The sequence below is a fragment of the Pongo pygmaeus genome, chromosome 23 (genome assembly GCF_028885625.2).
Source record: "Pongo pygmaeus isolate AG05252 chromosome 23, NHGRI_mPonPyg2-v2.0_pri, whole genome shotgun sequence".
Taxonomy (NCBI): domain Eukaryota; kingdom Metazoa; phylum Chordata; class Mammalia; order Primates; family Hominidae; genus Pongo; species Pongo pygmaeus.
Window position 1 is genome coordinate 43,923,305 of NC_085931.1, and position 13,194 is coordinate 43,936,498.

The window sequence follows — 13,194 nt, forward strand, 5'->3', positions numbered from 1 at the left end:
GAGGCCGAGGCAGGGGGATCTCCTCAGGTCAAGAGTTTGAGACCAGCCTGACCGACATGGCAAAACCCCGTTTCTACTAAAAATACAAAATTAGCCTGGTGTGATGGTGCGTGTCTGTAATCCCAGCTACTCGGGAGGCTGAGGCAGAATTGCTTGAACCTGGGAGGCGGAGGTTGCAGTGAGCCAAGGTCATGCCATTGCACTCCAGCCTGGGCAACAAGAGCGAAACTCCATCTCAAAACAAACAAACACAAAAACCTGGTTATATAACTTTTTTTAATGTCCTTTTCTCTGCAGATGTCTCCATACCTGATTTTTTTCAATTTGATATGTATAGTTTTTAAAAATAACCTGTCTGATAATTCTAATGTCTTCTGTCTTTGAGGTTCTGTCTCCATTGTCTATTGTTCCTGTTTCACCTGGTTATCTTTGACTATGTGCTAGCTATTATACAAAAAAATTATTTGAAGGATCATTTGAAGCCTAGCTTGAAAGTGCCTTCCTTTACATAGGATTTGCTTTTATTTCTGGCATGTCTGGGATCACCATAAACCAAGTTCAATGCTTGAGGTTTCCTGGAGGGCCGGGGTATTCAAACTGCAATTCAAGCTGCGAGTACTTGTGAGGGCTCACCTACTTGTAATTCATGTTCACCTAGAAGGTGTAGTCCTTTGGGGAATCTCAGCTTATTGTGGAGAGGGTCTACTGTTACACTCCCCATTGTGAGTGGCCCTGAGTGTTGATTTCTGTCTCCCTTGCCTCCACTAAGCTCTCAAAACCAGTTGCAAATTTGGCTGACCTAGTGAATACTCTCAGGATACAGGTGGCTTTGTACTCTTTTACCTGCCTGGGTTTTCATTTTCCCATCAGTCTCTTCCTGGTAATTCCTTACTGTCACACCAACTCTTAAAAGGCCTTTAAAGACTGTAATTATTTAGTATCATTTTTTAAGTTGTTTTCAGGGGAAAAGTTGGTTCAAATGACCTAGCCCACTGTTACTGGAAATAGGAAGCCAAATGTCTTTTATGGCATACAGTAGGCACTCAATAAAGAATGGCTGAATTAGTTGAATTATCATAATTTCCCAAATGATATGGTTTGGCTGTGTCCCCACCCAAATCTTACCTTGAATTGTAGCTCCCACAATTCCCATGTGTCGTGGGAGGGACCTGGTGGGAGGTAATTGAATCATGGGGGCGGGTCTTTCTCATGCTGTTCTCGTGATAGTGAATAAGTCTCAAGAGATCTAATGGTTTTATAAAGGGGAGTTTCCCTGCACAGGCTCTCATTCTCTCTTGTCTGCCATCAGGTAAGATATGCCTTTCACCTTCCACCGTGATTGTGAGGCCTCCTCAGCCATGTGGAACTGTGAGTCCAGTAAACCTCTTTTTCTTTATGAATTACCTGGTCTCGAGTATATATCAGCAGCAAGAAAAAGGACTAATATACCAAACATGCACCTTTTTTTTGGATCTGTCTTTATTTGCAGAGGCTGTTTCCTACTCTTAGGATATACTTCTCTTTCCCTACACCCAGTCTGAGAATGTCCACATTTTACCATTGGACCAGGCTCAGAACAAATGTTACCTTTTCCTCAAAGCTTTTCCTGTTTTCCCTCCTTCCCCAAATCTGAATCCTATCTCTTCCTTCTCTAAACCCTCATGAGACCTAGGGTGTATCATTCTCTGGGTACTTAACTAGGTAGCAATGTATTTATACACGTGCTTATCTCACCTATGGATTTACACGTTCTTGTCATTTTTGGCTTCTGAAGAAACCCCTCACTTGCTCTCCAATTCGGCATAAATTACAAACAGATTTTCTGAACATATTATATATCTAGTGCTTTTAGTTTTGGTCTACTTGGAGAAGATTCTATGAACACTTAGTCTGCCATATTGCAGGAAGCTGAATTTCATTTATTCTAATAAACCCTTCCATTCGTACCGCACTTTAGAGTTAACAGGGTGCTGTCATATATGTGAGTTTCTGTAAACTTTAGCAGCCTCTAACTTCAGTGCATATCATGCTGCAGATGAGAAGTAGAGGACACAAGAGACTAAATAATATACCAGAGCAGAGCCTCAAAGCCAGAAATGGAACCCAAGTCTCTTCTCTCCAAGCCCAGGGCTCACTCGGGGACACCACAGGTGCTGCCCGTACGATATGTGCTGCTGGTCATTCCTACTGCAACCACACCTGGGAAGCAGACATTCTGTACAGGAAAGTACATGTGGCATAGGAGTTAAGTCGCAGGCAGTGGACGGAGGGGTGGGCTACATGAGGTTCCACATATGCAATTCTCAGAAGGTTCTGCATATTTTAGTCCTACTTACCTCACCACTTTGGTCCCATTTCTCACGACCTGCATGTCCACCATGCAGCCCCCGGTCACATAGGCCGCTAGGTTCAACTCTGAGAATTCAGCCTGAAGAAGAAAGCAAAGCAAAAAAGGATTCATCAAATACCAATGTTGGTAAAAACAGTTAACACGTATTGGGTACTTAGAGGTGCCAAGTACACCTTTAAAGCTCCCCTCAAACTTAGGAAGTTGCTGATATTATTTTCATCTTTTTTTTTTTGAAAGATGAGGAAGCTGAGGCTCTAAGAGGCCTGGTGACATGTCCAAGGCAGCACAGTTAATACAAGGCCAAACTGGATTGAAGCCCATGTGTCTCTGATTCAAGGACCTATGCTTTTAATCCTTGCTAATTTCTGCCTCTTTGAAGGTGGAAGAAGCAATTTCAGCTCCAAGACCAGAACATGCCAGATGCTGTTTGATGGGACATTTTATCTAGATTTTTTTAACTTCATGCTCTACAGTAGTATGCCATCATGACTCTGTGATTATTTATCTCTATTAATGGACCCACTCCCCACCCTGGTCATACGCCCAGTTTTCTTTTCTTGGTAATGGCCTCTCCTTTTGCTCCACCCATTTGGTTACAGCAGCAGCACCATGTTTGTTCATTGACATACTGCCCTTTTGGTCACAGTTGATGGGGTAAGCATCTGACTCGGGGTGGAATAATGAGATACTCTTCCCTGAGAGTTTGAAACTGATGAGTGAGTCATGCAGTTTCTTTCTAGGTGGTTGTATCTTTAATGCACAAACCTGGGTGCTATTTAGGACCATGTTTTCTGTCATCTGCGTTGGCAAAGCACAGAAAACCAGAGTGGAGAGAGAGAGAGAAAGAGAGAGAGAGAGAGGAATGTCACAGTCACCAAGAGAGGGGCAGGGGCAAGAGACGGGGATGTTTATGTGTCAGCTACAGACCTACCTTTGGATTTTGTGAGTTCATCTTTTGGGTTGCCTATTTGTTTAAGTGAGCTTTTGTGGATTTCTGTTGCTTACAACCAGAGTCCCATGGAATACATCCCTCTTACCAGATGACATGCTCCCTGGGATTTCTCACTATAACCACCTGTCTTAGTCTCCCAAGGCTGCTATAATAGGTGGCTTAAACAGCATAAATTCATTCTCCACAGTTCTAGAGGCTAGAAGTCCAAAATCAAGGTGCTGGTAGGGCTGGTTCCTGCTGAGGGCTATAAGGGAAGGATGTGTTCCAGACCTCTCTCCTTGGCTTGTAGATGGCCATCTGCTCCCTCTGTCTTCTTATATTGTCCTCCTTCTATATCCAAAGCTCCTCTTCTTATAAGGACACCAGTCATATACACTACCCTCACTTTAATGGCCTCACTTTAACTTGATTACCTCTTTAAAGACCCTATCTCCAAATAAGGTCACATTCTACTGTGGGTTAGGACTTCAACATATGAATTTTGGGGGTGACAAGTCAACCTATAACGCTATTGGCTAAAATGCATAGCACCAAACTGTGCCTTATACACAGTAGATGCCAAAAGCAATTTCTTTGGGTTTAATGGATAAACATAACCACTCACATGTATGAGGCACTCACTATGTGCCAGGTACTGGCCTAAGCATTTTACATATATGAATTCATTTAATCCTCGCGCTTGTCCAGATGAGGAAATGGAGGCAGAAAAAGATCAAATAACGTGCACAGCATCATATAGTAGGTAGCAGAGCTGGTATTCAAACCCAGGCAGTGTGGCTCCAGGGCCTGTGTTTTTGTTGTTGTTGTTGTTGTTGTTGTTTTCAGACAGAATTTCACTCTTTCACCCAGGCTGGAGTGCAGTGGCTCGATCTCGGCTCACTGCAACCTCTGCCTTCCAGTTTCAAGCAATTCTCCTGCCTCAGCCTCCCGAGTAGCTGGGATTACAGGTACCTGCCACCACATCCAGCTAATTTTCGTTTGTTTGTTTGTTTGTTTTTTAGTAGAAAGGGGGTTTCACCATGTTGGCCAGGCTGCTCTCGAACTCCTGACCTCGTGATCCTCCCGCCTCGGCCTCCCAAAGTGCTGGGATTAGAGGTGTGAGCCACCACGCTCGGCCGGCCCTGTACTTTTAACTGCCACACTCCATGGCCCCCACTGTTCAGCTGAATGAGGCATTAGGCGGCTTATAACTGGGAATTTTAGGGACCTAAAAACAACCCATTTAAAGAAAAAAGTTTACATTGAAGGGAAATATCATTTCATGTCAACTTAACTGTATCTCCTTGGAGTCATTTAACAGGAATTATGACCAAAGACCCAGCCATCTCCCCAGATAGCATTAGAGCAAACCGGGAGTACTTACGCCTCTTGCTGTAATTAATAACCTCATTATGCTGTGGCAAGGTGAAAAGAAAAGATCACTGTGAATGAGCCCAGGTTAGTAAATAGTGGTAATAACCTAGTTATTAAGTTTAATGCCTTAAACATTCAGTCCCATCATGTTCAAGATTCTTAGTTGGCAAGGTCACAAAGAAGAATTAAGAAGAAAAGTTGTTGCTTATGTGCACAGATAAAAAGACATTAGAAGAAAGTTGTAAAACAGGATACCTGGTCACCAAATATATGCAGAGAGGGAGCGAAACAGAATCTTGGAAGATAGAATCTCTGACTCAAAAGTGGCAAGGACCCAAGGGCTGTCTTGCTGCCCAAATGGAAAGAGAGATACCTGGAGAGAAGTCACACTCAGGCTTGAATGTACAAGTTAGAGGTTCATCTTGTTCAGATGTGGGTGTCTAGAGTTATTTCTCAGTTGTGGTTTATGAATAATTACAGGAGATAACTGCCTGGGTTGCAAGGTAGCCAGCTTCTGTGGGATCAAGCAGAGAGCTGGCCTAGCAAAGTAAAAGGGCATTCTTCTGTTATTTAACTGTCTAAAACCTTCAGCACCATGGAAATGAACACGGAGGTGTCCAAACCACCTTCCCTTCAAGATAGCATGACAGCCTTTCTGGTAGAATATGAAAGAGCAGCCATTTGGAAGACTCTCATAAAAACTGTAGTGAATTGAATTGTATTCCTCAAGAAGCTATGTCCAAGTCCTAACCTCTGATACCTGTGAACATGACCTCTTTGGGAACTAGGGTCTTTTCAGATGTAATCCAGTTAAGGATATCAGATGAAATCATCTTAGATTGGTGGGAGTTGCGGGGGAGGCACACTAAATCCACTAACAAGTCCTTAGAAGAGAAGAGACGAGGAAAAGACAGAAAGACACAGGAAAGAAGACCACGGGAAGATGGCAGCAGAGACGGAGTGATGCTGCCACAAGCCAGGAAATGCCGAGAGTCACTAGAAGCTGGAGGAGCCAAGGAAGGATTCTCCCCTGGAGCCTTCAGAGGGTGTGCAGCTCTGCTAAAACCTTGATTTGGGAATTTTGGCCTCCAGAACTGGAAGAAAATAAATTTCTGTTGTTTTAAGCCACTAAGTGTATGGTAATTGTGGAACCTAGGAAATTAAAATAAGAACTTTGGGAATTGAATGCAATTTCAGTATCATATTCAAAGTCACCAGGGCTCGAAGAAGGTCAATGTGGCCAGGTAAAGCTCCTTTATTCACTTCACCAAAAACATGCGCATAGAAATCTGCACCTAGACTCACTCACTCTCTCTCTCTCTCACACACACACACAATAACAAATTAATTATTCACCTATATCGCAAAAAACGCTATGATCAGAATTACTTAAATATTCTGCATGAGCTAACCTTTTCACCACAAATTATTTTCACCTCCAAGGTTTTTGGTATGATATCTTTTTTTTTTTTTTTTTTTGAGATGGAGTTTTGCTCTTGTTGCCCAGGCTGGAGTGCAACAACGTGATCTCGGCTCACTGCAACCTCCATCTCCCAGGTTCAAGCAATTCTCCTGCCTCAGCCTCCCAAGCAGCTGAGATCACAGGCACCTGCCACCACGCCTGGCTAATTTTTGTATTTTTAGTAGAGACAGGTTTCACCATGTTGGCCAGGCTGGTCTCAAACTCCTGACCTCAGGGCAATCAACCCGCCTCAGCCTCCCAAAGTGCTGGGATTACAAGTGTGAGCCACCGTGCCCAGCTGGTGTGATATCATTTTAATACTACACATTAGGTACTGTGGTATGGACAAATGAGTACTCAGAGAGACTACATTCACATGTAAGCTGTTCAATATACTAGCTGATGAGTTTAGTCAAGTTACTGATTTGAATATCAATTTTGACATCTTTAAAACAGAGGTAATGATATCATTAATATCTATCTTTAAATGTTTTTGTGATGATTCAAGGCAATGTATATGAAACATCCAGCACAGGGCTGAGACTCAGTAAATAGTTGCCATTATTATTTTCAAATATTCAATTGTCTTAGTAAGCTTAAACTGAAAGCATCCAAACTGGTGTACCCTGAAAAAGAACAACTCCTTCAAGTATTTATAACATATACATTTAAAAAATATATTGAGGTGTGAAACGTAAAGACTTCTGCATATGGCACAATGAAGTACCAGAAACTACATATACACTCCCATCTTAAACAACAAGAAAGCCAGACAAACTGCATTACGTATCAGTTTTCAGGAACTAGACAACAGGCATTTCAGGACTATGATTCCTGTAAAAAGGAACAAAATTATCCCTATATTTATCCTAGCTTACTGCCTAAAGGCAGTTTCCAGGCAGCAGAACAGCATGTGAGAAGGCAGAGTTCATCAGTTTCACTGAGTTAAGGATACAAAGATTGAAGTTCAGGGTAGCCATGGCAGCTAAAATTTGCAGGACAGAGTATAGGGAAAGATGGATCTGCACAGAAAAAATAAAACAAACAACCTCACAAACTCCAGGGAGATCTATGTCTTTCGCTGAGTAACTAATTTGAGCATACATGAAAGGAAAGTAATCAAGGCCAGGAAAAAGCCATCAGGAAACAATCTCCAGAATCCACAGAGCTGGGAAGAACCCATGTGCTCACCAACTAGAGGGTAAAGACCTTGTCAAATGGATAGGTTACTCAAAATTTCACAGTGGGACTGAATTATCCCTGGCCAACAGCATGCTCTGGATCTAGGATGACCAGCTTGTCCTGGTTTGCCTTGGGCTTTCCCAGCTTTAAAACTAAAAGTCCCATTTCTCAGAAACTCTTCAATCCCAGTTTTAAAGTGAAAGTCCCATGTCTTGGAAAACTCCTTAATCCCCGGCAAACTAGAATAATCGATCACTCCATGTAGGTCTGTCCCAAGAAAAGCTTAAAAGCAAGTCTTGAATGGATCAAGTTTATTACAAGTAACTTAACTGCATCTCAGAAAAAATTAAATCACTGTTTAAAGGAATCTAACAAAACCCAGCACCCAACACATCACATTCACAAAGTAAAAGTAGTGACATTCAATCATAAATTACCAGGAATGCAAAGAAGCAGAAGAATATGATCCATAACAAGGAGAAATCAACCAACAGAAACAGACGCAGAAATGGAGAGATGATGGGAAGAGCAGAAATGGAAGGTAAAACAACTGTTATAAAGAGGTTCTCAAGAATGTAGATGGAAACAATATAATGGGAGAGAAAGAAACATTTTAAAAATTAAAAATGAAACTTGTAGAGATAAAAATTATAATATCTGAAATAGAAAATGCACTGCTAGGCTTAACAACAGATTAGACACTTGTATCAGTCTGTTCTACACTGCTATCAACTACCTGAGGCTAGGTAGCCTATAAAGAAAAGAGATTTAATTAGCTCACAGTTGTGCGGGCTGAAGAGATTCTGCTTCTGGGGAGGTGTCAAGAAACTTACAATGATGGTGGAAGGCGAAGGGGGAAGCGAGCACCATCCTCATATGGCAGAGAAGCAGGAGAGAGACAGAGCAAAGGGGGAAGTGCTACACACTTTTAATCAACCAGATTTTGTCAGAACTCTATCATGAGGATAGCAAGGGGGATGGTGCTAAATCATTAGAAACCACCCCCATGATCCAGTCACCTTTGGCCAGGCCCCACCTCCAACAGTGGGGATTACAATTCAACATGAGATTTAGGTGGGGCACAGAGCCAAACCATATCATGCTGCTGAAAAAAATGCTAGTGAACTTGAAGAGAAAACAATAAAAACAATCCAAAATGAAGCACAGAGACAAAAATACACCAAAAAAAAGCAAAGAAAGAAAAAGAGAGCAGAACCTCAGTGAGTTATGGGATAATATTAAATAATCTAATATATGAGTAATTAAAGTCTCAGTAAGAGAAGAGGTAGGGACAGAAAATTTTTTTAAAAATGGCCAAAATTTTTCTACATTAATGAAAACTTGACCTAACAAGTTCAATGAATCATAAGCAGAAGAAACAAATAAAATAAACAGCAAGGCATATAATAATCAACTTATTAAAAACCAGTGGTGAAGAGAAAATCTTCAAAGCAACCAAAGGGGGAAAAATACATTTTATATAAAGAGAAACAAAGATAAGAATGATAAACAGCTTCTTGTGAGAAAATAGAAAACCAGAAGATAGTAGTAAATCTTCCTTAAAGAGCTAAAAGAAAAATAAAACCAGGCCGGGTGTGGTGGCTCACGCCTGTAATCCCAGCACTTTGGGAGGCTGAGGCGGGTGGATCACAAGGTCAGGAGATCGAGACCATCCTGGCAAACACGGTGAAACCCCGTCTCTACTAAAAAATACAAAAAATTAGCCAGGCGTGTTGGTGGGTGTCTGTAGTCCCACCTACTTGGGAGGCTGAGACAGGAGAATGGTGTGAACCCGGGAGGCAGAGGTTGCAGTGAGCGGAGATCGTGCCACTGCACTCCAGCCTGGGCGACAGAGTGAGACTCCGTCTCAGAAAAAAAAAAAAAGAAAAAGGAAAAGAAAACCAACCAAAAAACAACTGTTGGTGTAGAATATTATACCCAGTAAAATTATCTTTTAAAAGTGAAGGCATAGGCCAGGCACAGTGGCTCATGCTTGTAATCCCAGCACTTTGGGAGGCCAAGGCGGGTGGATTACCTGAGGTCAGGAGTTCAAGACGAGCCTGGCCAACATGGCAAAACCTCGTCTCTACTAAAAAGACAAAAAATCAGCAAGGTGTGGTGGCACACACCTGTAATCCCAGCCACTTGGGAGGCTGAGGCACAAGAATCACTTGAACATGGGATGCGGAGGTTGCAGTGAGCAGAGACTGCACCACTACACTTTGGCCGGGACAACAGGGCAAGACTTTGTCTCAAAAAAAAAAAAAAAAAAAGTGAAGGCACAATAAAGACTTTTCCAGACAAAGAAAAGTTGAATTTATTATAAGTCCAAAATGTGTTAAAGGAAGCTCTTCAGATAGAAGGACAATGATACCAGATGGAAACTTGTACCAATACAAAATAAAGAGTTCTAGATATGGTAAATATGTGGATAAATACAAAAAACTTATTTTTCAGTTTAAAAATCTCCTATAAAAGATTATTAACTGTTTAAAGCAAAACATTGCCGGCATCATGGGAGTTTATAACCTGTAGAAGTAAAATGAACAACAACAAGGACACAAAGAAAGAGAATGAGAAATGGAAATATACTGCTGAAAGGTTCTCACAGTATATGTGAAGTGGAATAACACTATTTGAAGATAAATGTTGATGAGCTAAAGATGTATATCTTAAACCATAGAACAGTGCCTTGAAAAGGAAATATAGATAAAATAAATACAGTAAAGTACACAAATTTTAAGTTTATAGCTTGATGAATTTTAATTTATTTATGCTGTGTAATCAATCCTCAGATCAAGATATAGATCATTTCTAGAACCCCTGAATCCTCCCTCCCTCATCCTCATTCCAGCTGATCTCACCCCCACACCATGATGCTACCATTTTAATGTCTTCTATCTCATAGATTAGTTTTACACGTTCGTGAACTTGCTATAAATGAAATCTCACAGTACTTGCACTTTGGTATTTGCCTTCTTTCATATCTGTGATTCATCCATGCTGTTGTGGTTAGCAGCAGTCATTCTTTTTTAATTTCTGTACAGTATTTCATTGTCTGAATATTGAATAATGTGTTTATCCATTCTGCTGATGGTAGACACTTTATTTCTATTCACTGGCTACTAAGAAAAGAGCTGCTATGCACCTTCTTATACATCTCTTTTGGTGGACATATAAATTCATTTTCCTTGAGTATATACCTAGAAGTGGAATTGCTGGGTCAGAGGATAGGCATACAGGATTTAGAAGACACAAATGGAGAATTTTCCAAAGTGGTTTTGCCAATTTACATACCATTAGCAATATGAGAATTATAGGTGCCCTATGTCTTTTTCAACACTTAGTATTGTCAATGTTTTTAATTTTAGCCATTCTTCAGGTGGGTTGTGTAGTAACAGTACATTGTGGTTTTAGTTTACATTTCTCTGATGATTAATGATACTGACCACTTTTTCATGTGCTAATTAACAATTTACGTAATTTCATTTGGTGAAGTGCCTGTTCAAGTTTTTTGTTCATATTTGTATTCTTGTTTGCATTTATCTTATTAATCTGTAAAGGTATCTTAAAATATATTCTAGATATGAGTTCTTTGCTGGATATATTCATTTGGAAATTTCTTCTTCCATTCTGTGGCTTGTCTCTTAACTTTCTTAGTTTTTTAATGAAGAATATATTTATACACACACATATGTATATATGAAGTACAATTTAGTATTTTTTTTTTACAGTTAGTATTTATTGTCTTTAGCTTAAAAAATGTTTGCCTATCCCAAGGTCATGTAGGCACTCTCAATGTTTCCTGCTAGAAGCTTCTCTGTTGAATATTTCACATTTAGGTCTGTAATCCACCTAGAATTTTTAAATATATACTATGTGAGGTAGGACTGAAGGTTCAATTTTTTTCATATGGCTATTCATATACTTTGGTAACATTTGTTGAAATGAGCACTCTTTCTCAATAGAACTGCATTGGTACCTTTGCCAACCACCAAGTCACTTCATAGGTGGCAGTCTATTTCTAAATTCTCTATTTTATTCTATTTATTAATTTGTCTATCCTGTTTCAAGTTGTCACAATTAATGTAGCTTTACAGGGAGTCTTGACATCAGATAGTATAATATTCTAAGACAGAAGTGACTCAAACAAGCCCCAGTGATGACAGGGGTAAAGGCAAGATAGGATGACCATTCTCTGTCCCCTTAACCTACTGATCAGAAAAAAAGTCATCTTATTCGCTCACTGCAAAATACACACAGACACTGGTCAATCAGACGACCTCAAAGGCTCTGTCCTGAATAAACTGACTGGATGCTTCCCTAGCAATATGATTGACTAGAAAGAATGTGTTCTACTATTCCTTGCTTTGCAACCAACCCACCATTGCAGCCAGACCTCTCAAAGACCTCCTCAAGGAAATCCTCACTTATCTTAAAGGTTAAAAAAAAGGTTTTATTAATAAAAAAAAAACAACCCACAATTCTCAACAGCTTGTTAGTATGGTCAGCTGGTTGAAAGGGTAATAAATGGAGGAGAAAGCACCTCTATTCTTTTAGATTATCACCTATACTGAAGACTGGCACTTATGGCATCTCACTATTGACATGCTCACACACCTCTAAAGGTTTCTCTTTGCTTTATAATGAACTTTCACACTTCAGCACACTTCTAAACATTCTTTAACATTTTAACTTCTTTTCCACCTTGTTGAAAGCCTGAGCCCACTCTCTCATTTGTATTATTTTTTGCGCATTTGTTGCTAGCCAGTGCATTTTAAAAAATTTCTTTCCCGGGCCAGTTCCAAGATGGCTGAATAGGAACAGCTCCAGTCTACAGCTCCCAGCATAAGCGACGCAGAAGACGGGTGATTTCTGCATTTACAACTGAGGTACCGGGTTCATCTCACTGGGGCATGTCGGACAGTGGGGGCAGGACAGTGGGTGCAGCCCACCGACCGAGAGCCAAAGCAGGGCGAGGCATTGCCTCACCCGGGAAGCACAAGGGGTAAGGGAATTCCCTTTCCTAGCCAAGGGAAGCCGTGACAGGCACCACCTGGAAAACTGGGTCACTCCCACCCTAATACTGTGCTTTTCCAAGGGTCTTAGCAAACGGCACACCAGGAGATTATATCCCGCACCTGGCTCGGAGGGTCGCACGCCCACGGAGCCTCGCTCATTGCTAGCTCGGCAGTCTGAGATCTAACTGCAAGGCAGCAGTGAGGCTGAGGGAGAGTTGAGTAGGTAAACAAAGCAGCCAGGAAGCTCGAACTGGGGAGCCCACCGCAGCTCAAGGAGGCCTGCCTACCTCTGTAGACTCCACCTCTGGGGGCAGGGCATAGCCGAACAAAAGGCAGCAGAAATCTCTGCAGATTTAAATGTCCCTGTCTGACAGCTTTGAAGAGAGTAGTGGTTCTCCCAGCATGGAGTTTGAGATCTGAGAACAGACAGACTGCCTCCTCAAGTGGGTCCCTGACCTCCGAGTAGCCTAAGTGGGAGGCACCCCCGAGTAGGGGCAGACTGACACCTCACATGGCCAGGTACCCCTCTGAGACGAAGCTTCCAGAGGAATGATCAGGCAGCAACATTTGCTGTTCAGCAATATTCACTGTTCTGCAGCCTCCGCTGCTGATACCCAGGCAAACAAGGTCTGCAGTGGACCTCCAGCAAACTCCAACAGACCTGCAGCTGAGGGTCCTGACTGTTAGAAGGAAAACTAACAAACTGAAAGGACATCCACACCAAAACCCCATTTGTACGTCACCATCATCAAAGACCAAAGGTAGATAAAACCACAAAGATGGGGAAAAAACAGAGCAGAAAAGCTGAAAATTCTAAAAATCAGAGGGCCTCTTCTCCTCCAAAGGAACACAGCTTCTCACCAGCAATGGAACA

The 13,194-nt window shown here is 41.5% G+C and overlaps 1 protein-coding gene across 5 annotated transcripts in view; it reads right to left on the reverse strand.

The window, feature by feature from the left end:
* The window catches only part of SYN3 (synapsin III), a 545,948-nt gene that overhangs the window by 416,956 nt on the left and 115,798 nt on the right, over positions 1 to 13,194 (reverse strand). For all 5 annotated transcript variants that reach the window (XM_054469879.2, XM_063663289.1, XM_063663290.1 and 2 more), the window contains exon 4: positions 2,337 to 2,428. In XM_054469879.2, coding sequence (XP_054325854.1) covers positions 2,337 to 2,428 — 92 coding nt within the window. The remainder of the gene's footprint in view (positions 1 to 2,336; positions 2,429 to 13,194) is intronic.